Below are 25,205 nucleotides of genomic sequence, written 5' to 3'. Positions count from 1 at the left end.
TCCTGCTGTGCTGCCCGTGGGTTTCACTTGTGGTTTTATTACCACCTCTCATGTGGGTCGTCCAATGGGGTTTGCTCCTGAGGCTTCCCTTCCCTTGAGGACTTGGGTGTGCCCCTGTGAGGGCCAGGTGTGAAGGTGGTGCAGCTGCTTGGGTTGCAGGGGTTCTGGCAGCACCAGGTACTCAGGGGAGTTGGCAGCTAGGGCAGCAGGAAATACAGTGCTCTAGAAGGGTATGGCAGCAAGTATTGGCTGATACGCTCCAGTATCCTTGCCTGGAGAACCCCCTTGACGGAGAAGCCTGGCAGGCCACGGCCTACAGGGTCGCAGAGTCGGACATGACTGAAGTGACCCTGAGCGCATAGATGCAATGCTTTTTTGCCTGTGGCAGCTCTGCCCGTGTGGAGAGTTGAGCGTGAAGGTGATGCAGCAGCTTGGCTTGTGGGGACCCTGGCAGTGCCAAGTGTGCAGGGACAAGACTCCCTCTGCTGCAGGATTTATGGCTCTATCATCTTCCTAACCCAGGAATTGAACCTTGCAGGTCCCACATTGTAGGAGCCACCAGGGAAGCCTAAACAGCATCTATTTTCCCTATTAATTAATTAATATGCTAGGTTTTTTGAGGAGTAAGGAATAAATATTGATACAGAGTAGTAATGTTCCTAACGAAATTGTCCTTGGATCCTGGGAGAGTCAGAGTTTGGGAGAAGAGTTAAAGGGTCAGCAGAGGTACTAAGATTTGGTTATATGAATTGGATATAGATATTAAATATTTACACAGTATGATGGTCTTACCATAAGAAAGTTACCATAAGAAAGTTCCTAAAATTAGAGAAGGAGTAATCAAAAGTTGAGCCTTGGTAAGTTAGGGAATTACCTGTATTTTGATTGGTATTCTCTCCCTTCCCTTTTTTTTCCTTTCCTCCTTATATAAGAAGTGATTTATGTGATTAGCATCATGTTGTTTGTATTACCTTATTTTATGTATATGAAGAGTATTTTGATAGGATTGTTGAAGAAAGAGTTCACCTTTTATCTTTTCAACTTAACTGCTTCTTTCATTTTGTTTTCTGCTGGATTAGTTATTGCTTCCTTTGCCTTAAGTCATCCATCAACTTATGACCATCTAATACTCTTGCTTTCTAGATGGTCTTCCTGCCCTTCATCCCTTCCCTTCCCATTTTAGTCTGTTACTAGCAAATTTTTAAACATCTTTCTTTACTGTACCATGACTCTACAGACAAACATACAGGCTTTAAAATTTGTACCTATTAAAATTTTTCCTAAATACATATTGTAAATCTAAACCCTTATGTCAGCCTGGGAAAGTTTGTTAACGAAATAGTTGAAACAGTGAGATTCATTGAATTCTCATTGAAAGAATAGTAGTATAGAAGGATGAACATTAGAGCGATAATCACAGTAAAGAGAGAAAATAGACGAGTGAGAGGCTACTTTTGAGATGCATATAGGGTCATTATACAGATCTATAATGGGTCTGAGGAAGAGGGTGATCATCAATATGGAATATATAGGAGAGAGAAGAAAGAATAAGGACAGATTTTGGTTGTTAGATGACTATTTCTATCATGAAAATGTGTTTTCATCGGATTTATTATCCCCTTATTCTCCCTTCTCTAAACTATTTGTGCTAATTACCCAGAATTGTAAAGTTCAATTCACTTCAGTCGCTTAGTCATGTCTGACTCTTTGCAACTCCATGGACTGCAGCATGCTAGGCTTCCCTGTCCATCACCAACTCCTGGAGCCTGCTCAAACTCATGTCTGTCGAATTGGTGATGCCATCCAACCATCTCATCTTCTGGTTGTCCCCTTCTCCTCCTGCCTTCAATCTTTCCCAGCATCAGGGTCTTTTCCAGGAAGCCATTTCTTCGCATCAGGTGGCCAAAGTATTGGAGCTTCAGCATCAGTCCTTCCAATGAACATTCAGGGCTGATTTCCTAGGATTGACTGGTTTAATCTCCTTGCAGTCCAAGGGACTCGCAAGAGTCTTCTCCAACACCATAGTTCAAAAGCATACCTCCTAGGAATTGTACACACATCCTTAATTATATCCTGTTAGTCTAGACCAGTCATCCTTCACTTCTTCTTCCTCCTCTTGACGTCATCAGTATCATCATCAGTTTGGTGTCCAAATCACCTGGCCTTACATATTAGGTACTCTAATACCTATTGATAGATGTTGGAAAACCTGTGCTTGTGGATATTTTGTTTTTTTTCAAATTTTGCTATAGTAATTTATCTGAGTGAAATGTAGGAACTTTTCTAAAAGGTCAACTCAAGCCAAGAGTTTGTGATTTTTCACTCTAAACCTAAAGATACTATTTATTAGTGACTAATGGGATATAGTTCTATATATATGAAAATGTATACAAGAAACATTTTTTAGGCCAGTTTTCTAGACCTAGGACATTTACAGGTCTTCTTAGTAACTTGTACTATTAAAAAGGAACTAAGATTCTTTAGGGTTTTCTATGTAGAGGATCATGTCATCTGCAAATAGTGAGAGTTTTACTTCTTCTTTTCCAATTTGGATTCCTTTTATTTCTTTTTCTGCTCTGATTGCTGTGGCCAAAACTTCCAACACTATGTTGAATAGTAATGGTGAAAGTGGGCACCCTTGTCTTGTTCCTGACTTTAGAGGAAATGCTTTCAATTTTTCACCATTGAGGATAATGTTTGCTGTGGGTTTGTCATATATAGCTTTTATTATGTTGAGGTATGTTCCTTCTATTCCTGTTTTCTGGAGAGTTTTTATCATAAATGGATGTTGAATTTTGTCAAAGGCTTTCTCTGCATCTATTGAGATAATCATATGGTTTTTATTTTTCAATTTGTTAATGTGGTGTATTACATTGATTGATTTGCGGATATTAAAGAATCCTTGCATCCCTGGGATAAAGCCCACTTGATCATGGTGTATGATCTTTTTAATGTGTTGTTGGATTCTGATTGCTAGAATTTTGTTAAGGATTTTTGCATCTATGTTCATCAGTGATATTGGCCTGTAGTTTTCTTTTTTTGTGGGATCTTTGTCAGGTTTTGGTATTAGGGTGATGGTGGCCTCATAGAATGAGTTTGGAAGTTTACCTTCCTCTGCAATTTTCTGGAAGAGTTTGAGCAGGATAGGTGTCAGCTCTTCTCTAAATTTTTGGTAGAATTCAGCTGTGAAGCCGTCTGGACCGGGGCTTTTGTACGAGACAGCAAAAGAGACACTGATGTATAGAACAGTCTTATGGACTATGTGGGAGAGGGAGAGGGTGGGAAGATCTGGGAGAATGGCAATGAAACATGTAAAATATCATGTAGGAAACGAGTTGCCAGTCCAGGTTCGATGCATGATGCTGGATGCTTGGGGCTGGTGCACTGGGACGGCCCAGAGGGATGGTATGGGGAGGGAGGAGGGAGGAGGGTTCGGGATGGGGAACACATGTATACCTGTGGCGGATTCATTTTGATATTTGGCAAAACTAATACAATTATGTAAAGTTTAAAAATAAAAAAAAAAAAAAAAAAAAAGGAACTAAGAATGAATTCAGTTATCTTTCAAGTTTAAAACAAAGTTAACCACCCCCCCCCAACCCTTTTTTTTTTTTTGGCTCTTTCAGGGGATGGGGAAGTTTATGTTTGGGATGTGAACTCTAGAAAGTGCCTTAACAGATTTGTTGATGAAGGCAGCTTATATGGATTAAGCATTGGCACATCTAGGAATGGACAGTATGTGGCTTGTGGGTAAGTAAACAGAGGTTCTGGTAACCTTTAATCACCTTTTGCTAATGAAAAAATATTAAAGAATATACGAGATGGTACCTGAGTAGTTCTGTTTATAAAGTGTTTAGTGATATGAAATTATAAACCCAGGTCTTTTACATTTTATTGTCTTAAAAAGATTTTCTAATATTTGTGTTTAATAATATTGATGGCAGTTTTTCAGCTCTTTAGCAAAGAAAATACTGGACTACCGTCTTGTGTGCATGCATCCTAAGTCACTTCAGAACCTATGGACAGTAGCCCTCCAGGCTCCTCTGTCCATGGAATTCTCCAGCCAAGAATACTGGAGTGGGTTGCCAGGCCCTCCTCCAGAGGATCTTCCCAACCCAGGGATCAAACCTGTGTCTCTTGTGTCTCCTGCACTGGCAGGCAGGTTCTTTACTACTAGTGCCACCTGGGAAACCCAGACGCCCTTATTATGTTACAGTACTTTTTTCTCTTATGTTTGGAATATTTGTTTAAGTCTTAAAGATACTTAAAAGTATATGTTCTTTCATCTAGCTATGTGGTATGAACCAGTAACATGTTTTTACTGTTGTTAGTATTATAGAGATCTTGAAAGTATTATCTAGAACATGTTATTGTGTCCTTGCTGAGAGAAATGGTTATTACACTGGGGAAAAGATGGCTTTATTGTCCTATTTGATTTTAAAGATGCAGGGTAGGAGAAGGAGGTGTTGGGATACTTACCTGTAATTCTAAATGATTTTACCACCAAATCACTAATCAGCAACTTTAATTTTAGAACTTCCAGAAGTTGATCTTTATGACTGTTAGATTAAACAAAATTTATCCATAAAGAGTTTTCATTCAGATTCTCCCTTGTTGGGCAGTCCGGTGGGTCCAGCAGCATAGCTTACTTACCACTTTTTCTTCACCACCTCCTTCAAAGGCTAAAATTGGGGAAACTGCCTATAAATATCTGTCACCATTTGGATATTGGTCAGCAGCTACCTTGTAGCCTGGGAAGAAAGGAGAGTAGAACCAGGCTGTGGTGCTCGGAGGCCAGGCTAACATCAGGTGAGTCTGACGTAGGTAGGGGGACAGCCTGAGCCCAGCGCTTGCTGGAGCAGTATGCTCTATGGCAGCAGTGTATGATTAGCAAGTCTTTTGAGACTAAAGCTCCTTTAAAATGTAGACTGGGAGTAAAATTATAAGTAATTTTAAGCAGACCTGCTTTACCTTTGTGTAAGACAAAAACTGCACAAACATAACCATCACTCAGATTTGTGAAGTTAATCTTTTTCTGGTTTTTGCCTCTTTTTTTTTGGTATTACTTTTTATTAATTCCCTTTGACAGGCCCAGAGAGGAAAGAATCTAATATTAGCCACTTAAACTCATTTGATTTTAATTGCCTGTCAGTGTAATTGAATTCTGATGTGCTTAGTCAAAGACCATTTCTAGGTTTTTATTGTTAAACCTGTAAAGAAAGGCCTTAACCCTTCTTAGAGGAGTTTCTCATGTAGAGGGAAGAGTTATTGGTGGTACAGTCAGAGCAGAGGTAGGAGAAACTGAACTCACTTAGCTGGTTGACTGGCTGCTGCTTCCCTTCCTCCCAACTCCCTCTCTTCCTCTCTTGATCTCAAAATTTGTCTGATAGTGTCCATTAACTCTTTTCAGTGTCCTGGGTTAAAGTGGATGCTTTCGATTTACAGCTTTGCTCTGATAGGGATATAGGAAACTCAGAATATTGTAAATAGAGGTCTTTTATTTTATAGTGCCTTTTTTTAAAATGGCTTTGGTTAATGTAAGGATTGCTACAACTCATGTTGTTTGATTTCCAGTTCTGTGGTCTTTCCACAATGCCACCCCCTAAGTATTTTGATTTTATTTTAAAAGACTACTGAAAATTCAGGACTGTAGAGAATTAGAAAATTTGTTATGATTTAGGGCCTGGAATTAATAGTTCTTTATTTCAGTGTTTTCTCATTGAACATATAAAATGGGTTTCATTTTGCTTCATCTAGAGATTCTTTAGGACATGTGTGCTTTATAATGCAAGAAAAGCCTGTTTTATTCAGTGATAATGCTTTTGCTTCAGTTTCCTCATTCATAAAACATTTATTGGGCGTTGAGCTGGGGATTGTGAGATAGAACAATACATTTTCACCTTTTCATAGTTTATGATCTCATGTGGGGACATATGTACATGTATCGGTATTCACAAGGTGAGCCATCAAGCCATCACAAGGGCTGCAGTTTAGATACAGTGTTTCAATTTTAAAAGCGTTAGGAATGGTGAAGGCTGTTATAGTTGGAATGTCTGAAAGGGGTTTTGTGGGATATTGGCACTTGAGCTGGGCATTTTGAGGGCCAGTTGGAATTCAGAGAAAGGTATTGCAGATAGTGGAGAAAGGATGAGAGAATTCAGGTTTGTGTTCTGAGAGGAGTATGGATGGGATGATTCTTAAGTGGGGTGGGGGCGTAGGCTACAAAGGTAGAAAAGCAGGCAGGCAGAGAAGTCTTTTATGCTGTGCTGAATAATATGGACATTATATTAAATGGAAAGTGGAACCATTAAAGATTTTTAAGCAAAGAATCATGATGATAATTGAAATTTAGGGTTTGAAGTAGATAATTCTCATAGCCTTTAGATGGGGAATAGAGGTGCAGGTGGATGAGCCTTGAGGTCATTGCAGTAATCCAGGCCTTGAGTAATAAGGATGGGAATGGGAATAGGTAGATAGGTAAATGATGCTTTCAGTGTATGTCCTAACTGCTTAGAAAATTGGGATGAGAGAGGAGGAGTGACATTCTCAGGCTCCAGGCCAAGACAGTCAGTAGAGTAGAGTTGTCCATGGAATGAGGGTGGATGCGGGATGGAGGCAGGTCAGAGATAGGTTCACAGGGCAGTGTTAATAGGCAGTTAGAAGTGAGTGGAGTTAGATTAAAGGCAGTCATTTGATGGTCCATGGGAGGAAATGAAATGAGAGAGACACTAGAGCTAGGCTGATCTGGCTAATTGCCATCATTCTTGTTTGGGAAGATTTTTCTCTACTAGGACATTTGTGGTTGCTGATCTGCTAATGGATAGGCTGTTCTTGATTTAGGAACCTACTTCTAGTCCAGTCAGCTGTGATTGGGGGGTGGAAGGGTGACAGTCATGTCTATTTTTTTAGTTAGGAGTTCAGTGATGAGAGCTCCCTTCTCCCTTTGTTCTTGTTTTTCCTCTTATGATACCTGGTTTTTATTTTTTTGCCTTGTCATTGTTGCTATTTGTTTGTTTTGAACCTACTATCTCCCTTCCCCAGCTCATGTCTCACTTACCTTTTCCACAAAGCTTCACTAGAGCAACTTCAGTTCATACTGATTTTTCCTTTCTTTGAGGTTCTGGATCACATATAGAGAGTTTAGCTTATGTTCTCTTATATTTCTGAGTATTTCTTAACAGTCTTTTTTTTCCCCTGGGATTAAATTCTTTCTGTTCTTCTGTATTCCTGTGACAGTTTGCATTGTTGTTGCTAGGTCGTGTCCATCTCTTTGTGACACCATGACCTGTAGCATGCCAGGCTCCTCTGTCCTCCAGTGTTTCCTGGAGTTTGCTCACATTCATGTCCCTCGAGCCAGTGTGATGCTATCTAACCATCTCATCCTCTGCCACTCCCTTCTCCTTTTGCCTTCAATCTTTCCTAGCATCAAGGTCTTTTCCAATGGATCTTTGCAGGAATCTTTCCCAATGGATCTTTGCATCAGGTGGCCACAGTATTGGAGCATCAGCTTCAACATCAATCCTTCCAATGAATATTCAGGGTTGATTTTTTTTAGGATTGACTGATCTGATCTCTTTGCAGTACAAGGGACTCTCAAGAGTCTTCTCCAGCACCACAATTCAAAAGCTTCAGTTTTTCGGTTTTAGCCTTCTTTATGGTCCAGCTCTCAGTATCCATATATGACTACTGGAAAAACCATAGCTTTGATCATATGGAACTTTGTCATCATAGTGATGTCTGCTTTTTAATATGCTGTCTAGGTTTGTCATAACTTTCTTTCCAAGGAGCAAGCGTCTTTTAATTTCATGGCTGCAGTCACTTCCCACAGTGATTTTGGAGCCCAAGGAAATAAAACCTGTCACTGCTTCCACTTTTCCCCCTTCTATTTACCATGAGGTAAGGGGATTGGATGCCATGATCTTAGTTTTTTGAATGTTGAATTTCAAGCCACACTTTTTGCTTTCCTCCTTTACCTTCATCAAGAGACTCTTTAGTTCCTCTTCACTTTCTGCCTTTAAGAATAGTATCATATGCATATCTGAGTTTGTTATTTCTCCTGTCAATCTTGATTCCAGCTTGTGATTCATCCCGCCCAGCATTTTGCGTATGCATGTAAGTTAAATAAGCAGGGTGAGAATAGGTTTGACATACTCCTTTCCCAGTTTTGAACCAGTCCCTTGTTCCATGTCCAGTTCTAACTGTTGTTTCTTGACCCACATACAGGTTTTTCAGGAGACAAGTAATGTGGTTTGGTATTCCCATCTCTCTTAAGAATTGTCCCAATGTTGTGATCACATAGTCAGAGGCTACAGTATAGTCAATGAAGCAACAGTAGATTTTTTTCTGAAACTCCCTTCCTTTCTCCATGATCCAACGAATGTTGGAAATTTGATCTCTGGTTCTTCTGCTGCTTTGAAACCCAGCTTGTACATCAGGAAGTTCTCTGTTCAGTTTTCATACTGCTGGTTATGTGGATATCATTAAATATTCTTAGTTGCATATCAGGATCAGTTATATCGTAGCACAAATACCACTGTAAATTTCCATATATTAAGATGATTAACTCATGCCATTTTTGTCCCACACATCTAAGCAATAATCACATAAGAATTCTTGGGGTAGGGGCTTCCCTGGTGGCTCAGTGTTAAAGAATCTGCTTGTCAGTGCAGGAGACTAGGGTTCAATCCCTGATCTGGGAAGAGCCCACATACCACAGGGCAACCAGGTCTGTGCACCACAACTATTGAGTGAGAGCTTTACAGGCAGGAAGGCCAGAGGAAATAGGCTGCAAGTGTCAGACATATTTTACCTCTCTCTTAAGCAGCAGGAGGAAGCAAACAAGTGTTAGGTTTTTTTCCCCTTCTCTATACAAATTTAAAAGGAGGTTTCTCTTAAAATTCTATGTTGCCATGATGACACTTGGCTCCACCTGAACTTAACTTTTCTCAAACCTTGAGCTAGCCAATGTGTTTTTCTTACGGAAATGTTTTTCTTAAGCTATGTTAATGAACTGTGTATTTACCCTAGACTCTTGTCTTTCCTCAAGTCAGTTCTGCTTGAGACTCAGAACCAGGGCTCAACAAACCTGTATGTTTTACTGATACATTGTTCTCCTAATCTATGTTAATGAAACTATATACTTACTTGGACGCCTGCCTTTCTTCAAGATAAATGTCAATCGTTTTATGGCTCCAGATGACTCACCTGGTGCCAGTGTTATCTCAAAATGCATGTTGGGAGTGAGGGGCCTGGTGCCACTCTGAATTTTGAGACATCTCCTTTCTCTAATTAACAACTTGCTGATAGGTATGTAGTGAAAGTGAAGTTGCTCAGTCATGTCCGACTCTTTGCGACCCCTTGGACTGTAGCCTACCAGGCTCCTCTATCCATGGGGTTTTCCAGGCAAGAGTACTGGAGTGGGTTGCCATTTTCTTCTCCAGGGGATCTTCCCGACCCAGGGATTGAACCCTGGTTTCCTGCATTGTAGGCAGACGCTTTACCATCTGAGCCACCAGGGAAGTATAGGTATATAACGTCCAGCTAAAGATAGGTATATAACATCTGGCTAAAGACTAGCAAGGGGGCACTCTTTCTGCCCCCTTCTGATGTCTAAGTCAGAAGCTTTCTCTATCTCTTTTACACTTTAATAAAACTTTATTACACAAGAAGTTTGTTAGCGTTCAAGCCTTGTCACTGGCCCTGGATTGAACTCCTCTTCTCCAGAGGCCAAGAATCACAGCATCTTTCATGGCTCAGCAACAACCTGTCATGAGCCTGCGACTATAAGCTGCAACTATTGAAGCTCACATCCTGGAGCCCATGCTCTGCAACAGGAGAAAGCCACCACAATGCGAAACTCACACACAGCAATTGGCGGGTAGCCCCTGCTCCCGCAACTAAAGAAAAGCCCTTGCAGGAGGGAAGACCCAGCACAGCCAAAAATAAATAAATATATTTTTTAAAAAAGAATTCCTCAGAATAATGATAGTAAAGATGATCCAAAATCTTGAAAACAAAGTGGAGGTTACAGGTAAATAGATTAGAGACAAGGATTGAGAAGATGCAAGACATGTTTGACAAGGACCTAGAAGAAATAAAGAGTCAATAATGAATAATGCAATAACTGAGATTGAAAGCACTCTGGAGGGAAACAATAGAATAACTGAGACAGAAGATAGGATAAGTGAGGTGGAAGATGGAATGGTGGAAATAAATGAAGCAGAGAGGAAAAAAAGAAACAAGAATTAAATGAGGACAACCTCAGAGACCTCTAGGACAATGTTAAACGCCCCAACATTCAAATCATAGTAGTCCCAGAAGAAGACAAAAAGAAGGGGCATGAGAAAACATTTGAGGAGATAATAGTTGAAAACTTCCCTAAAATGGGAAAGGAAATAGCCACCCAAGTCCAAAAAACCCAGAGAGTCCCAAACAGGATAAACCCAACGCAAAACACCCCAAGACACTTATTAATCAAACTAAGGAGGTTAATAAACACAAAGAGCAGATATTAAAAGCAGCAAGGGAAAAGCAACAAATAACACAAAAGGGGATCCCCTTTTAAGGATAACAGCTGATCTTTCAAAAGAAACTCTTCAGGCCAGAAGGGAATGGCAGGACATACAGTGATGAAAGAGAAAAACCTATAACCCAGATTACTATACCCAGCACGGATCTCATTCAAATATGAAGGAGACAGACAAGCAAAAGCTGAGAGAATTCAGCACCACCAAACCAGCTCTTCAACAAATGCTAAAGGATCTCCTCTAGACTGGAAACACAGGAAAAGGTTTATAAACTCAAACCCAAAACAACAAAGTAAATGGCAACAGGATCATACTTACCAGTAATTACCTTAAATGTAAATAGGTTGAATGCCCCAACCAAAAGACAAAGACTGGCTGAATGGATACGAAAACAAGACCTCTATATATGCTGTCTACAAGAGACCCACCTGAAACCAAGGGACACATACAGACTGAAAGTGAAGGGCTGGAAAAATATTTCATGCAAATAGAGACCAAAAGAAAACAGGAGTAGCAATACTCTTATCAGATAAAATAGACTTTGAACTAAAGGTCATAAAAAGAGACAAAGAAGGACACTACATAATCATCAAAGGATCAATCCAAGAAGATATAACAATTAGAAATATATATGCATCCAAGTCAGAGAAGGCAATGGCAACCACTCCAGTACTCTTGCCTAGAAAATCCCATGGATGGAGGAGCCTGGTAGGCTGTAGTCCATGGGCTCTCGAAGAGTTGGACACGACTGAGTGACTTCACTTTCACTTTTCACTTTCCTGCTTTGGAGAAGGAAATGGCAACCCACTCCAGTGTTCTTGCCTGGAGAATCCCAGGGATGGGGGAGCCTGGTGGGCTGCCATCTATGGGGTCGCACAGAGTCGGACACGACTGAAGCGACTGAGCAGCAGCAGCATGCATCCAAGTTAGGAACACCTCAAGATGTAAGGCAAATGCTAACAAGTATGAAAGGGGAAATTAACAGTAACACAATAATAGTGGGAGACTTTAATACCCCACTCACACCTATGGATAGATCAACCAAACAGCAAATTAGAAAGGAAACACAAACTTTACATGATACAATGGACCAGTTAGACCTAATTGATATCTCTAGGACATTTCACCCCAAAACAATGAATTTCACATTTTTCTCAAGTGCACACGGGACATTGTCCAGGATAGATCCCATCCTGGGCCATAAATCTAGCCTTAGTAAATTCAAAAAAAATGAAATCATTTCAAGCATCTTTTCTGATCACAGTGTGGTAAGATTAGATGTCAACTACAGGAAAAAAGCTATTAAAAACACAGACATATGGAGGCTAAATAACATGCTTCTGAATCACCAACAAATCATGGAAGAAATCAAAAAGGAAATTAAAACATGCATAGAAACAAATGAAAATGAAAGCACAACTGAAAATCTATGGGATTCAGTAAAAGCAGTGCTAAGTTCATAGCGTTACAAGCTTACCTCAAGAAACAAGAGAAAAATCAAATTAACCTAACTTTACACCTAAAGCAACTAGAAAAAGAAGAAATGAAGAACCCCAGGGTTAGTAGAAGTAAAGAAATCATAAAAATTAGGGCAGAAATAAAAAGAAACAAAGGAGACTCTACCAAAAATCAGCAAAACTAAAAGCTGGTTCTCTGAGAAGATAAATAAAACAGACAAACCATTAACCAGACTCATCAAGAAAAAGAAGAATCAAATCAACAGAATTAGAAATGAAAATGGAGTATCACAACAGACAACACAAAACAACAGACGACAGAGGATCGTAAGAGACCACTCTCAGCAACTATATGCCAGTAAAACGGACAGCTTGGAAGAAATGAACAAATTCTTAGAAAATTATAGCCTTCCAAAAATGAATCAGGAAGAAATAGAAAATCTTAAGAGACCCCATCACAAGCACGGATATAGAAGCTGTAATCAAAAATCGTCCAACAAACGGAAGACCAGGAACAGATGGCTTCACAGGTGAATTCTACCAAAAATTTAGAGAAGAGCTAACATTTATCCAACTCACACTCTTCCAGAAAATTTCAGAGGAAGGTAAACTCCCAAGCTTATTCTGTGAGACCACCACCATCATCACCCTAATATCAAAACCAGACAGATGCCACAAAAAAAAACAACACGCCAACATCACTGATGAACATAGATGCAAAAATCCTCAACAAAATTCTAGCAAACAGAATCCAACAACATATTAAAAAGATCATACATCATGGCCAAGTGGGCTTTATCCCAGGGATGCAAGGATCCTTCAGTATTCGCAGATCAGTGTGATACACCATATTAGCAAATCGAAGGATAAAAATCATATGGTTATCTCTAGATGCAGAGAAAGCCTTTGACAAAGTTGGGAACAAGATCATTCTCACCACTAATATTCAACATAGTTTTGGAAGTTTTAGCAACAGCAGTCAGAGAAGAAAAAGAAATAAAAGGAATCCAAATTAGAAAAGAAGTAAAATTCTCACTGTTTACAGATGACATGATCCTCTACATAGAAAACCCTAAAGACTACTAGAAAATTACTAGAGTTTATAATATAGTAAAGTTGCAGGATATAAAATTAATACACAGAAATCCCTTGCATTCTTATATACCAACAATGAGAAAATAGAAATTAAGGAAATAATCATTCACCATTGCAGTGAAAAGAATAAAATACTTAGGAATAAATCTGCCCAAAGAAGCAAAGACCTATATATTTTTACAGTTTTACAGAAAACTGTAGAACACTGACGAAATCACAGATAACACAAATAATGGAGAAATATACCATGTTCATGGATCGGAAGAATCAATATAGTGAAAATGAGTATACTATCCAAAGCCATCTATCAATTCAGTACAATCTCTATCAAGCTACCAATGCTATTTTTCACAGAACTAGAACAAATAATTTCACAATTTGTATGGAAATACAAAAAACCTTGAATAGCCAAAGCAGTCTTGAGAAAGAAGAAAGGAACTGGAGGAATCAACCTGCCTGACTTGTTTATACTACAAAGCTTCAGTCATCAAGACAGTATGGTACTGGCACAAAGACAGAAATATAGATCAATGGAACAAAATAGAAAGCCCAGAGATAAATCCACGCACCTGTGGACACCTTATCTTTGACAGAGGAGGCAAGAATATACAATTGGGGCAAAGAGCGCCTCTTCAGTAAATGGTTCTGGGAAAATTGGACAGCTACACGTAAAAGAATAAAATTAGAACACTTCCTAACACCATACACAAAAATAAAGTCAAAATGGATTAAGGATCTAAATTTAAGACCAGAAACTATAAAACTGCTAGAGGAAAACATAGGCAAAACACTCTCTGACGTAAATCACAGCAGGATCCTCTATGACCCACCTCCCAGAGTAAAGGAAATAAAAGCAAAAATAAACAAATGGGACCTAATTAAATTTAAAAGCTTTTGCACAATGAAAGAAACTATAAGCAAGGTGAAAAGACAGCCTTTAGAGTAGGAGAAAATATAAGCAAACGAAGCAACTGACAAAGAATCTCAAAAATATACAAACAGCTCATGCAGCTCAATACCACAAAAATAAACGACCTAATCAAGAAATGGACCAAAGAATTAAACAGACATTTCTCCAGAGAAGACATACAGATGGCTAACAAACACGTGAAAAAATGCTGAACATCACTTATTGGAGAAATGCAAATCAAAACCACAATGAGGTTACCATCTCACGCCGGTCAGAATGGCTGCTATCAAAAAGTCTACAAACAATAAATGCTGGAAAGGGTGTGGAGAAAAGGGAACCCTGTTACATTGTTGGTGGGAATGCAAAGTAGTGCAACCACTATGGAGAACAGTGTGAAGATTCCTTACAAAATTGAAAATAGAACTGCCATTCAGTTCAGTTCAATCACTCAGTCGTGTCCAACTCTGCAACCCAATAGACTGCAGCACACCAGGCCTCCCTGTCCATCACCAACTCCCAGAGTTTACCCAAACTCATGTCCACTGAGTCAGTGATACCATCCGACCATCTCATCCTCTGACATCCCCTTCTCCTCCTGCCTTCAATCTTTCCCAGCATCAGGGTCTTTTCAGATGAGTCAGCTCTCCACATCAGGTGGCCAAAGTATTAGAATTTCTGCTTCAGCATCAGTCCTTCCAATGAACACTCAGGACTGATCTCCTTTGGGGTGGACTGGTTGGATCTCCTTGCAGGCCAAGGGACTCTCAAGAGTCTTCTCCAACACCACAGTTCAAAAGCATCAATTCTTCGGCACTCAGCCTTCTTCACAGTCCAACTCTCACATCCATACATGACCACTGGAAAAACCATTTTAGTGGGACACAAATGTTCAGTCCACAGCAAGATTTTCTAAAGCCAGGATATATATTGTTCCTCCTGAGTGGTTAATAGGGACTACATAAGAGTTAGCTGTACTTAAATTAAGGGCTTTTTAATTAATGTATATGAAATATACATCAGAAACTAAATATAAGTAGTTTGAAGACTTTAAAACACTGAATCTAACATACTATTTGTGAGTTGGCTATAATTTCAAACTGTGGAGTCGTGTGTGTGAACTAAATTTGTCTTGTTTATGCATTGTGCCTGTTTCACTGTAGGCAATAAGTATTAAGTGAATCAGTGAGAATGTTGAGTGTAGGAATTAGAACACTTAATGTGTCGCCTTTGTTAGTTTGAGTATTAATTTCTTGCAACTTTCAGGTTTATATTGCATTTGCTAATTAAGTATCTGTGAATGACAACTATCCTTATTCTTATTCCTTATAAATGATGCCTGTAACATTAGGTGGTCTGAAGATTGAGGTCAAAAGTGTTTACTGAAACCTGTCTGTGAATGATTCTGTTAGTCATTAAGATTTACATTATGTGAATATTGGGTATAGTTCATTGTTGGTAAGTATTTCAGTAAACTTGGAGTGGATGATCGCTTCCATTAACTATTGACTGTGGTATTCTTATAGACCAAAAAACTAAGGTACTTGCTATTACAGCTGTTGTGCAGCACTGTTTTGGATGTTCTCATAAATAGAATAGAATCAAAAAAAGAAAGGAGGAGATCTAAACGGGGAAGATGGTGCTCATTCGCATATTAGAATGTTCGGTTGTCCATACATGGCATGAGAGTGGCCCTCGTAGCCTCTTTTGTTTGTCTTTGCATCCCAGGCACTTAAACAGTGCCTGTCGTAAAGTTGAAATTCAGTAAATATTTATTGAAGGAATGAATAATGAAGATTCTACGCTTGCTTGGATTTTCTAGCTACACTAGTAATTTAAAAGCTCCCAGCATTAACAAGATTTCAGTAAGACTACAGTAAAACTGATAGACTCTGATTTTTGCCTTGGGATGAACACTCCAGCCCATAGTCCCTGTGTAACATGATACAGTTCCTATAAATATTAGTTTTCTGGGGGTGGGGTGTTATATCTTAATTCACTTGGATTGTGAAAATCCTGTTGCTTCTTTTTAATCTTTAATTCATTCATTTTTCTCTTTGCAGTTCTAATTGTGGAGTGGTAAACATATACAATCAAGATTCTTGTCTCCAAGAAACGAACCCAAAGCCAATAAAAGCGATAATGAACTTGGTTACAGGTGTTACTTCTCTGACCTTCAATCCTACTACAGAAATCTTGGCAATTGCTTCAGCAAACATGAAAGAAGCAGTCAGACTGGTAATGTGTCTTTACCCTTTCCTTTTAGCATTAATGATTTTAAAATTTTAAGTTGAAAACGTGGAAAGATAATAAGGAAAGAGTTGAATTATTTTAAAAAGAGTAGCCTCTTTTGTTGTAAAAACTGCTAGTATTGTAGCTTTTGGGTGTAATTATAGAAATGATACACAGTAGCCACCAAATTTGTATTATTTCACTTCTTTTGGGAAAACTGTGCTGTCCTTTCCTAACATTTCTTAAGAGGTGGTCTTCATTTTCAGAAGTTACTTTTGGTATATACATGAAGGAATATGTAAGCAAATATTTCATCCCTCTGTAGTTTTCTTAATTTACCTTTATAAGACCTGGTGTCATAATAGAGTGGAGGCAGTTCTTAAATTCTGAAAATAAATTGAGCTTGGACATTAACCATGTAAAAAGATTGCAGTTTAAATAGCTGGATAGTACTTGTGAAGATAGCTCTGTGCCAGGGGTTCCCAGGAACTCCCCCAGGTTTGATGAGTGCTGAGCATTCAGTCGCTCAGTTCTGTCCGACTCTTTGCAATCCCATGGGCTGAAGGCCACCAGGCTCCTCTGTCCATTGAATTTTCCAGGCAGGCATACTGGAGTGGGTTGCCGTTTCCTACTCCAGGGGATCTTCCCAACCCAGGGATCAAACCTGCATTGCTTGTTTCTCCTGCATTGGAAGGTGGATTCTTTTACCATGGCACCACATGGAATAGAATGGTAAATACACGGACTCAGGGACTCAGAATATGATCATACTCATGGCTAAGAATTATTACAGAGAAAAGGTACAAAGGATAAGGAAAAAGTATATGGGCTAAAGCCTGGAGGAAACCAGGCACAGGCATCAGAAGTCCTCTCTTAAGGCAGATCACATAGGACATGTTTAATTCTCGAGTAACAAGTTGTGACAACATGTGTTAAATATTTTTTACCAGAGCTCATCATAGACTCAGTGCCCAAGGTTTTTATTGGGGGTTGATCAGGTAGGTACCCTCTACCTAGGAGGTACCCAAAGTAAAGGTTCCCAGAAGTAAAGTCAAGTGTTCAACATAAACCACATTAGAGATCCTCTGGAGTACGAAATGACAACCCACTCCAGTATTCTTGCCTGGAAAATTCCATGGACAGAGGATCCTGGTGGGCATAGTCCATGGATTCACACAGAGTTGGACATAACTGAGGCAACTGAGCACGGACTCATGAGCCATCCTTATCATTTAGGAAAAGTGTCCCATCTGTGTAGGGACCTATTTGCCAGTCAAATTCCCAGACAGCATCTAAGGGCCACTTGTAAGCAGGGCTTTCTAAGGATAACAGCCTCAGGCCAGTGTTGCTCTTTTTTTTTTTTTGGCCCAGCATCAGATCTCAGCTTAAATGTCACTCCACCTCGTGAAGTTTCCTGCGCTTCAGGCAGAATCAGTTTCTTGCTATAAGCCGGGTATACAGATGCCCAGGTATACATAGAACCTTGAAAAGCAGCATTGCAGTGTGCTATTTTTATGTGTGTACTACCAGATTGTAAACACGTTACAGAGATTCTTATTTTTATCTTACTTATACTCAGCAAATAAACCTTGCATACTTCATCAGCTTTAATAGTGTATAGTTTACAAAGATAAAGAATTTTACAAAAAATTTTGAGCCAAGTGATAGTCCTCAGAGGATTAGCTTACCCAAAGTCAGCGGCTACTAAAGGCCGGTGAACTGTGATGCTAGATTCCGTATTCTTTCTAGCTTTTAGTTTTCTAACTAAATTTTTCAGAGCCCTAGAATGTGTACAGGACTTCAGATGGCAAGTAGGAGGCTAAGCTCCTCCCTGTATTATATAGAGCAGCTTTAGTATTACTTGTGATATATATATTGGCATTCTGCATTAAGATTTTCTTTGAGGGAAGAAAGAGTTCTGCTGGAAAAGTGTGGAAAATATATCATTGGGTTTTATTGCCTCTGTTGAATGAATCATTTGATAAATGGGAGGGTTCTAATTCAAGTCAGCTTTAAAATAGCATAAATCAATCTTTTATCATTTTAATGATAGTAAATTGTGTTAGAAAACCATGGGATCTATTTTTCTTGACATAATATGTTCTGAAAAACGCCTTATAGTTCTGTCTAGTTTGCTTTAGTGATCATGGCAGCATTTATGTTTTTTATTGTAGTAAAATCACATAAGGAATTCATTAATGTCAGCCACCTCCCATTTTTTAAATGGTAGTCAGCTATAATATCAAGCAGCTTCCCTGATGGCTTAGATAGTAAAGAGTCTGCCTGCAATGCAGGAGACTCAGGTTCAATCCCTGGGTCAGGAAAATCCCTGGAGAAGGGAATGTCTACACACTCCAGTATTCTTGCCTGGAGAATTCCATGGACAAAGGAGCCTGGCGGGCTGCAATACATGGAGTTGCAGAGTCAGAGATGACAGTGACTGACACTTTCTAACAACTTTCAACCATAATGACTAATGGAAATAAACCAGGTATAATGCCTCTGTGAAACAGTGTCGGTGTTATTAGATGCAGTCTCCTATAATGAACCAAACAGTTCTGTTATTTCAGCAGTGAATATAAGTCTAAGTTATAGCACCATTGAGAGACTCAGAAGTTAAATTGTTACTACATCTTCAATCTTGGATGTTGTAGGAGTTGTGGGACTCCTTAATTATTAAATTAAGGATGAGAGAGCTTTGACTGAATTTTGATAACTGGACCCTTAAATGTAATACAGAAATTATGTTGGAGATAAAGGGAACTTTATGAATTAAAGAAGTTGTGTTTTTATGGGACTTCTTATTAGTTCAATTAACAGCTTTTAATACAAGGGTCATAAAGAGAGATGAGAGAACAGCTGAGATCTAACCAGGAGGGGGTCGTTGGTCTGAGGGAAGATGTACTAATACAGTGTAATCTCTGGGGAACTTTTTTTTCAATACTTATTTGTCTGGCTGCACTGGGTCTTAGTTGCAGCTCAGGGGATCTTTGATCTTCATTGTGGCATGCAAGATCTTTTAGTTGTGGCACATGGGATCTAGTCCCCTGTCCAGGGATCGAACCCAGGCCCCCTGTATTTGGAGCAAGGAGTCTTAGCCACTGGACCACTAGGCACTCCCTAAACTGGGGCTCTTGCAAGTAAGATAGCTGAGTCTTTTAGGAAGGCATAAACCTGGTTTTTCCTCCTTGATATTCAAGTCAGTAGAGGAGATAAAATTTAAAATTGTTGATAAATTGGTATTTATCCTCCATCAGAGTAAGTCAGCTTGTTGTGTGAAGCTCTGGCCACTATGTATGTTTGTGTAGGTTATTTGTTGCACAGGGTACATTTAAAGGGACTCCATTTACATCATAAACTTTGTATTTACTGCAGTATTTCTGATAATTTTGGTAATAGAGTTCTGTTTATTTAGCTAGACAAATACACAAAAGGTAAAGTTGAACTTTAAAAAATTGCTTTGTGTCTTATACTCCAATTTTTGTCAGTGTCTTTGCTTTATTGTGTCAAAGAGCACTTCTCATTAGCCTTTGCATTGATGACAGGCTGTGCAGGCAGAATCTGCTTCCCGGAGAAGGAGAATAATTGAAAATGGTCTGGAGAGTCACTGTAAACTTTACTTTCTTGACTTAATGGTCAGTAGGCATTTACCAGGGTAGTAGGGCCTAGTGACTGAATGAAACCTGTGTAATAGACAGATGTATCTAACAGTTTTACCTGGTACTTGTCTGTGAAAGTCCCCTTGATTGGCTGGGGAGTTACCTCAAAATGAAGGATGATGGACTGCCATGATTAATAGCTGAATGAGAATTCTGTGAGTATGAAGGTGCTGTGTTTCTTGGAAGAGCTAGAGAATGTGCGAGAGCTTTCCTAGTCTGCTTAAGGTAATGGCTTCCTTGCTTGGATTTTATTTATCCACAAATTGGATGAGGACTTGTCTTGCCTAGCTTGGATTTGGGCTCATTTCCCCCCTGAGCAGACTTTTCTGGAGAAAGAGACCTGGCCTTGAGGTGAGCTTTGGACTGTTTCTCAGTCAGAACACAGTTTCCCTTGAACCAGGTTTTCATGGTTTAGCCTCTCCTTGAGGAGAGATTTTCAGCACCACATTGTTGAGAAATAAAAGTGCAAGTAGGGAATTGTATGATACTGGAAATTTGTTATGATTTTGTCTTGGCTTCAGGCTCTTCATAATGTTCTGTTCCTTGTAATCAGATTTTAGTATTCTTTGCTGTAGTTATCATGTTAGAACATTAATGGGTTCTACTACTGACTTTTCAGGCTTCCCTGGTAGCTCAGTCAGTAATGAAACTGCCTGCAGTGCAGGAGACCCGGGTTCAGTTCCTGGGTCAGGAAGATCCCCTGGAGAAGGAAATGGCAACCCACTTCAGTAGTCTTGCCTGGAGAACCCCATGGACAGAGGAGCCTGGCAAGCTACAATCCATGGGGTTGCAAGAGTCAGACACGACTTAATGAGCAAACCAGCACTGCTGACTTTTCACTTTGTTCATTCACTTATTTGTTTACCCTCCTAGGCACCATGCTAGATGCTGCAGTTTATTAATAATGAAGCATCAAGAAAGCACTTTTTTCTCTTCCGTCCCTTTCTTCTCAGTTAATAGCATATTGAAAATCAAATTTTAATTTTGGAACACTTTGCTGTATTAAGGGAACTATACTTGATGTGTGTTACAATCAAAACGAACTTTTGTTCTAGCAAAATGATAGAATGAAGTCTAAAATTTAAGATGAGCTCCTAGTTGTTTTAGTTTAAAAGCTTTTTATTGTTTCCTGCAGGTCCACCTTCCTTCCTTTACAGTATTTTCAAACTTCCCAGTTGTTAAAAAGAAGAATATTTCTCTCATTCATACCATGGATTTTTCTCCCAGAAGTGGGTATTTTGCCTTGGGGAATGAAAAGGGGAAGGCCCTGATGTATAGGTAGGTGTTATTATCCTCACATCTAACAAAATGTACATTTTTCTACCATAAACTGTCACTAGCAAAAAATTTACTTGGAGTTTTTGGAGAAGGGGGGTGATGCAGTGTTTTGAAAATGTCAAATTGAGGAAAAATTGCCCCTTTAATAATACTGCCACTTTTTGGTGCCTTACGTTTTTAGATTAGCCTCTGTCGCCTTGACAATGCTCTCTTTATTCCACTAGATTTAAGTGATATTTTTCACAGAGGTATTTATTTCTTTTCCTGCAGCTGTAAGCTGTAAATATGGATATTAACTACAAAGATACCAAAAGTTTATGCTCTGTCCAGGTTCTTTTCTGCACTCCGTTCACTTGGCTATAAAGCAAAAACAAAATCTAATTACATTGTTTCTAGAAGAATATGCTGGTGACAAGGTGACTCTTGGGGGCGGGAACTGACTTAAGTCGTAGCCCCTTTTCCTTGCTCCCACGTGCTGGGAATGAATGTTGTATAGAACCCTGTGTTCATGTTTGTATGCTTCAGGGAAAGCCTGCTTTCAAAGAAGCTGAAATCTGGGGTGAAGAAGAGGAGGCGTGCAAATTGGTTTTGAGGAGATAGTTGTGAGAAGAGAATGTAGCAAACAATAACATGCTTACTTTGAAAGAAAATTGGGTGGATGGTGCTGGGAAAATTGGTAACTTCATCATTCTCACCACGGGTCATTTTTGGAGTGATTTTTCGGTTTGGATTTTATAAAAGGATGCAAATATTTACTGTGCTTCAAAATTCTCTTCCGAAGCTGTAATTTATTATGATAACGGATTTTTTTCTTTTCTTAAGCCCCTAAGCCTGTTAGAATTTTCACCAGAGCATTGATCTCTCGTGAGACTGCTCCTAGCATGTGGTTTGCAGTGACAGCATTTCTGCTGGAAGTGGCTGATTAGGTATTTCACGGATTCTGCTTTAATGCTTTGGAGCAAGCTGATGGCTTGTATCTAAAATCTGAGGTATTAGCATTAGGATTCTTCAGAATATCAACTTGAGGAGTCTTAATGTAGTTGCCTAGTGAGAGTGATTGTGGCTGCATTTCCACACCTAAAGTCTTCCTCAGTGCCATACTGTGATACCCAGGGTAATCAAAAATTGTTTTGATGATTTGTCTTTTACTTTTTTCAGGTTGCATCATTACTCAGACTTTTAAAAAGATTATTCAAAGTAAGAAAAGCTTTTTTTTTTTCATTCTACAAAGTTTTAAGGTTATACCCATTGCTGTCAGTTGGCAGAGGGACCATATTAGCTGATCTTTGTTTCTTTGCCTCTGAGTTGCTGTATCTTCAGTTAAGGGAGTGGGAAGGACATAGATCAGGAAGTTGGACTTGAACTTTTCCTTGGGAATTTCTTCTCCCAAATCACAACAATCTGGCTCTGTTCTTCTGAGGGAAGATTTTTAATACTATGTCCATAAATAGTCATCAAAATTATAATCACTGAGTATATAATCTGCAAAGCAGAAGAGACTTAACTGAAGATATATATATATCTTCATATATAATTACAGTTTCCATAAGCTCAAGCCCTTTTATTTTGTATGTTTCTTGAGAGTTTATAAGTAGCTTGCCTTATAGCTAGTGAATGGTTGGCCATTAGTTTTGCTGCCACATGTAATATATATATTTGGCACATGCATGTGTATATATATATATATACACACCATATATATATGGTACACACGAAAAAGAAATACATATACATATGTTGTATATATTCTTTTTCTTCCAGTTTTATTGAGATATAATTGGCATATAGCACTGTGTAAGTTTCAGGTGTATGCATAATGATTTGACATACATATATCATGAAATGATTACTACAATAACTTTAATGAGCATCCATCATCTCATAGATACGAAATGAAAGAAATAAATAAAAACTCCTTTCCTTGTGGTGAGAAGTCCTAGGATTTTCTCTCTTAACAACTTTCGTATATAATGTATGGCAGTGTTCGTTGTATTTATCATATTGTATATCACATCCCTGGTATATATTTATCTTGTAACTCCAAATTTGTACTTTTTGACTTCAAGATATAAGGTTTTTGCCTTCCTCCAATTGCTGCTTGATATTTAAAACAGTAGGACATTATTTTCTTCCCATGGCTTGATTTTCACCTGAGGTATGGTGGTCATTCTGACATTGAACTTTGCAGTTGACCTGTTCATCACAGTTGAGTAATTTGATCTTCTCTGAGATTCATAGATGTTGAGGAGAAACTCTGGAAGTGCATATAGACTTAATTAGGGGAAAGAATTTTTGAAGGTAGCAGAATTTTGAGCAGAACACTAACCAGGAGGAGAAAACAGTCCAGCTATCTTGCCTCTTCAGAAACACTGCCAGTGCATGTTTGTTGATGACCAGTGGCTATAAATCAAGTATATCATTTCTTCTGTTCTTTCCTTAGATCCAGTTGGGCCACAGGAAAAACCCATCCTGAAATCTTAAGAGACTTTCCAGAATGTGTGATAATATATAGATAATGATATATTGAGTCAGATGTGCTTTTTTTTGTTACTAGGAATGTTTTAATAAACTCAGAGTAACTTTTGTTTGAAACTAAGTGTATGTGGTTCTTCCTTCTCTACCTGCCTACACACACACACACACACACACACACACACACACACACACACGCTAATTTGGGTGCATTTCTTTTAAGACTGAACCTAAGACATTGAACACACCTGTCTGTAGCCAAAAATAACATAGGTGGATAGTCTTGTATTTCACAGTTAACCCTGATTAGTATTTCTCCCTTTCCCAGGATCAGTCAGTTCAGTTCAGTCACTCAGTCGTGTCTGACTCTTTGCAACCCCATGGACTGCAGCATGCTAGGCTTCCCTGTCCTTTACCAACTCCTGTAGCTTGCTCAAACTCATGTCCATTGAGTTGGTGATGCCATTAAACCGTCTCATCCTCTGTTGTCCCATTCTCCACCTGCCTTCAGTCTTTCCCAGTATCAGGGTCTTTTCCAATGAATGAGGCAGTTCTTCGCATCAAGTGGCCAGAGTATTGAAGTTTCAGCTTCAGCATCAGTCCTTCCAATGAATATTTAGGACTGATTTCCTTTAGGATTGACTGGTTTGATCTCCTTGCAGTCCAAGGGACTCTCAAAGAGTCTTCTCCAACACCATAGTTCAAAAGCATCAATTCTTTGGGACTCAGCTTTTTTTATAGTCCAACTCTCACATCCATACATGACTACTGGAAAAACCATAGCTTTGACTAGATGGATCTTCCTTTGCAAAGTACATCAGAAACAGTTAAAGTAGATTAGGACTCAAAAGGCAAAAGAGAAGACTTTTATTTCACTGCAGCACTTATGAGCACTTCATATTCACAAGGATTGCTGGGCTTTAAATGATATTGGCACTTTATGGGTAACTAATTGAAAATAATTAAAAACTGAGCAGAATGTGAAGAAGAAAATTTCCACGATCAGTTCCACACACACTAGTTAAAATCAAAGCCCGTGAAAATGTGCTGCACATCACAAATTGTTAGAGACATGCAAATCAAAACCACAATGAGGGAACACTGCGCCTGTTTGAAAGGCCATCCTCAGTCTACAAAGGGAAATGGGAGAAGACATGGAGGAAAGCAACACTTGAAGTACTGATGACAGGTAAATGCTAAGAATCACTGTTGAGTATGGAACTGCCTTTTTTAAGTAAGACAAACATTGATTCCAGTCCAGGTCTTTGGAAGACTTAAAACATGTCCTGCTCAGTGTTCCTTCATCATCAGCACCAACAAGGGAAGAAGGTGCCTGAACAGCAGCTCCTCCCGAAGCCAACAGACAGCCTCTGGTGAGGGACCCGTCAGTTAAGTCTCTTGCTCGTCAGGTGGTTAACAAGGCTCCTCCCTTGTGGCAAAGGGCTCTTTAATTCTAAATTCATTTTGCACAGAGAAGAGGAGAGCATCGGACATAAACTATAAATCATGTATCTTTATTTTTAAATGTTAAAAAGCAGAAGATAAAAGCAGTAAAAAAAAATTATACTTTAAATAAATT

At 39.0% G+C, this 25,205-nt stretch overlaps 1 protein-coding gene across 1 annotated transcript in view; it reads left to right on the top strand.

Moving 5' to 3' along the window:
* UTP18 (UTP18 small subunit processome component) overlaps positions 1 to 23,746 on the top strand; it is a 58,629-nt gene extending 34,883 nt beyond the window's left edge. Inside the window, exons 10-14 of the mRNA XM_005890259.2 lie at positions 3,627 to 3,750; positions 16,049 to 16,223; positions 21,012 to 21,154; positions 22,313 to 22,351; positions 23,595 to 23,746. Of these exons, the coding sequence (XP_005890321.1) occupies positions 3,627 to 3,750; positions 16,049 to 16,223; positions 21,012 to 21,154; positions 22,313 to 22,337 (467 nt within the window). The 3' untranslated portion in view covers positions 22,338 to 22,351; positions 23,595 to 23,746. The remainder of the gene's footprint in view (positions 1 to 3,626; positions 3,751 to 16,048; positions 16,224 to 21,011; positions 21,155 to 22,312; positions 22,352 to 23,594) is intronic.
* The last annotated feature ends 1,459 nt before the right edge of the window (positions 23,747 to 25,205 follow it).

This window comes from Bos mutus, chromosome 19, assembly GCF_027580195.1.
Source record: "Bos mutus isolate GX-2022 chromosome 19, NWIPB_WYAK_1.1, whole genome shotgun sequence".
In the NCBI taxonomy this organism is placed as follows: Eukaryota; Metazoa; Chordata; class Mammalia; order Artiodactyla; family Bovidae; genus Bos; species Bos mutus.
Note: the sequence above shows the minus strand (reverse complement) of the source record. Positions and strands in the feature narration are given on the sequence as shown.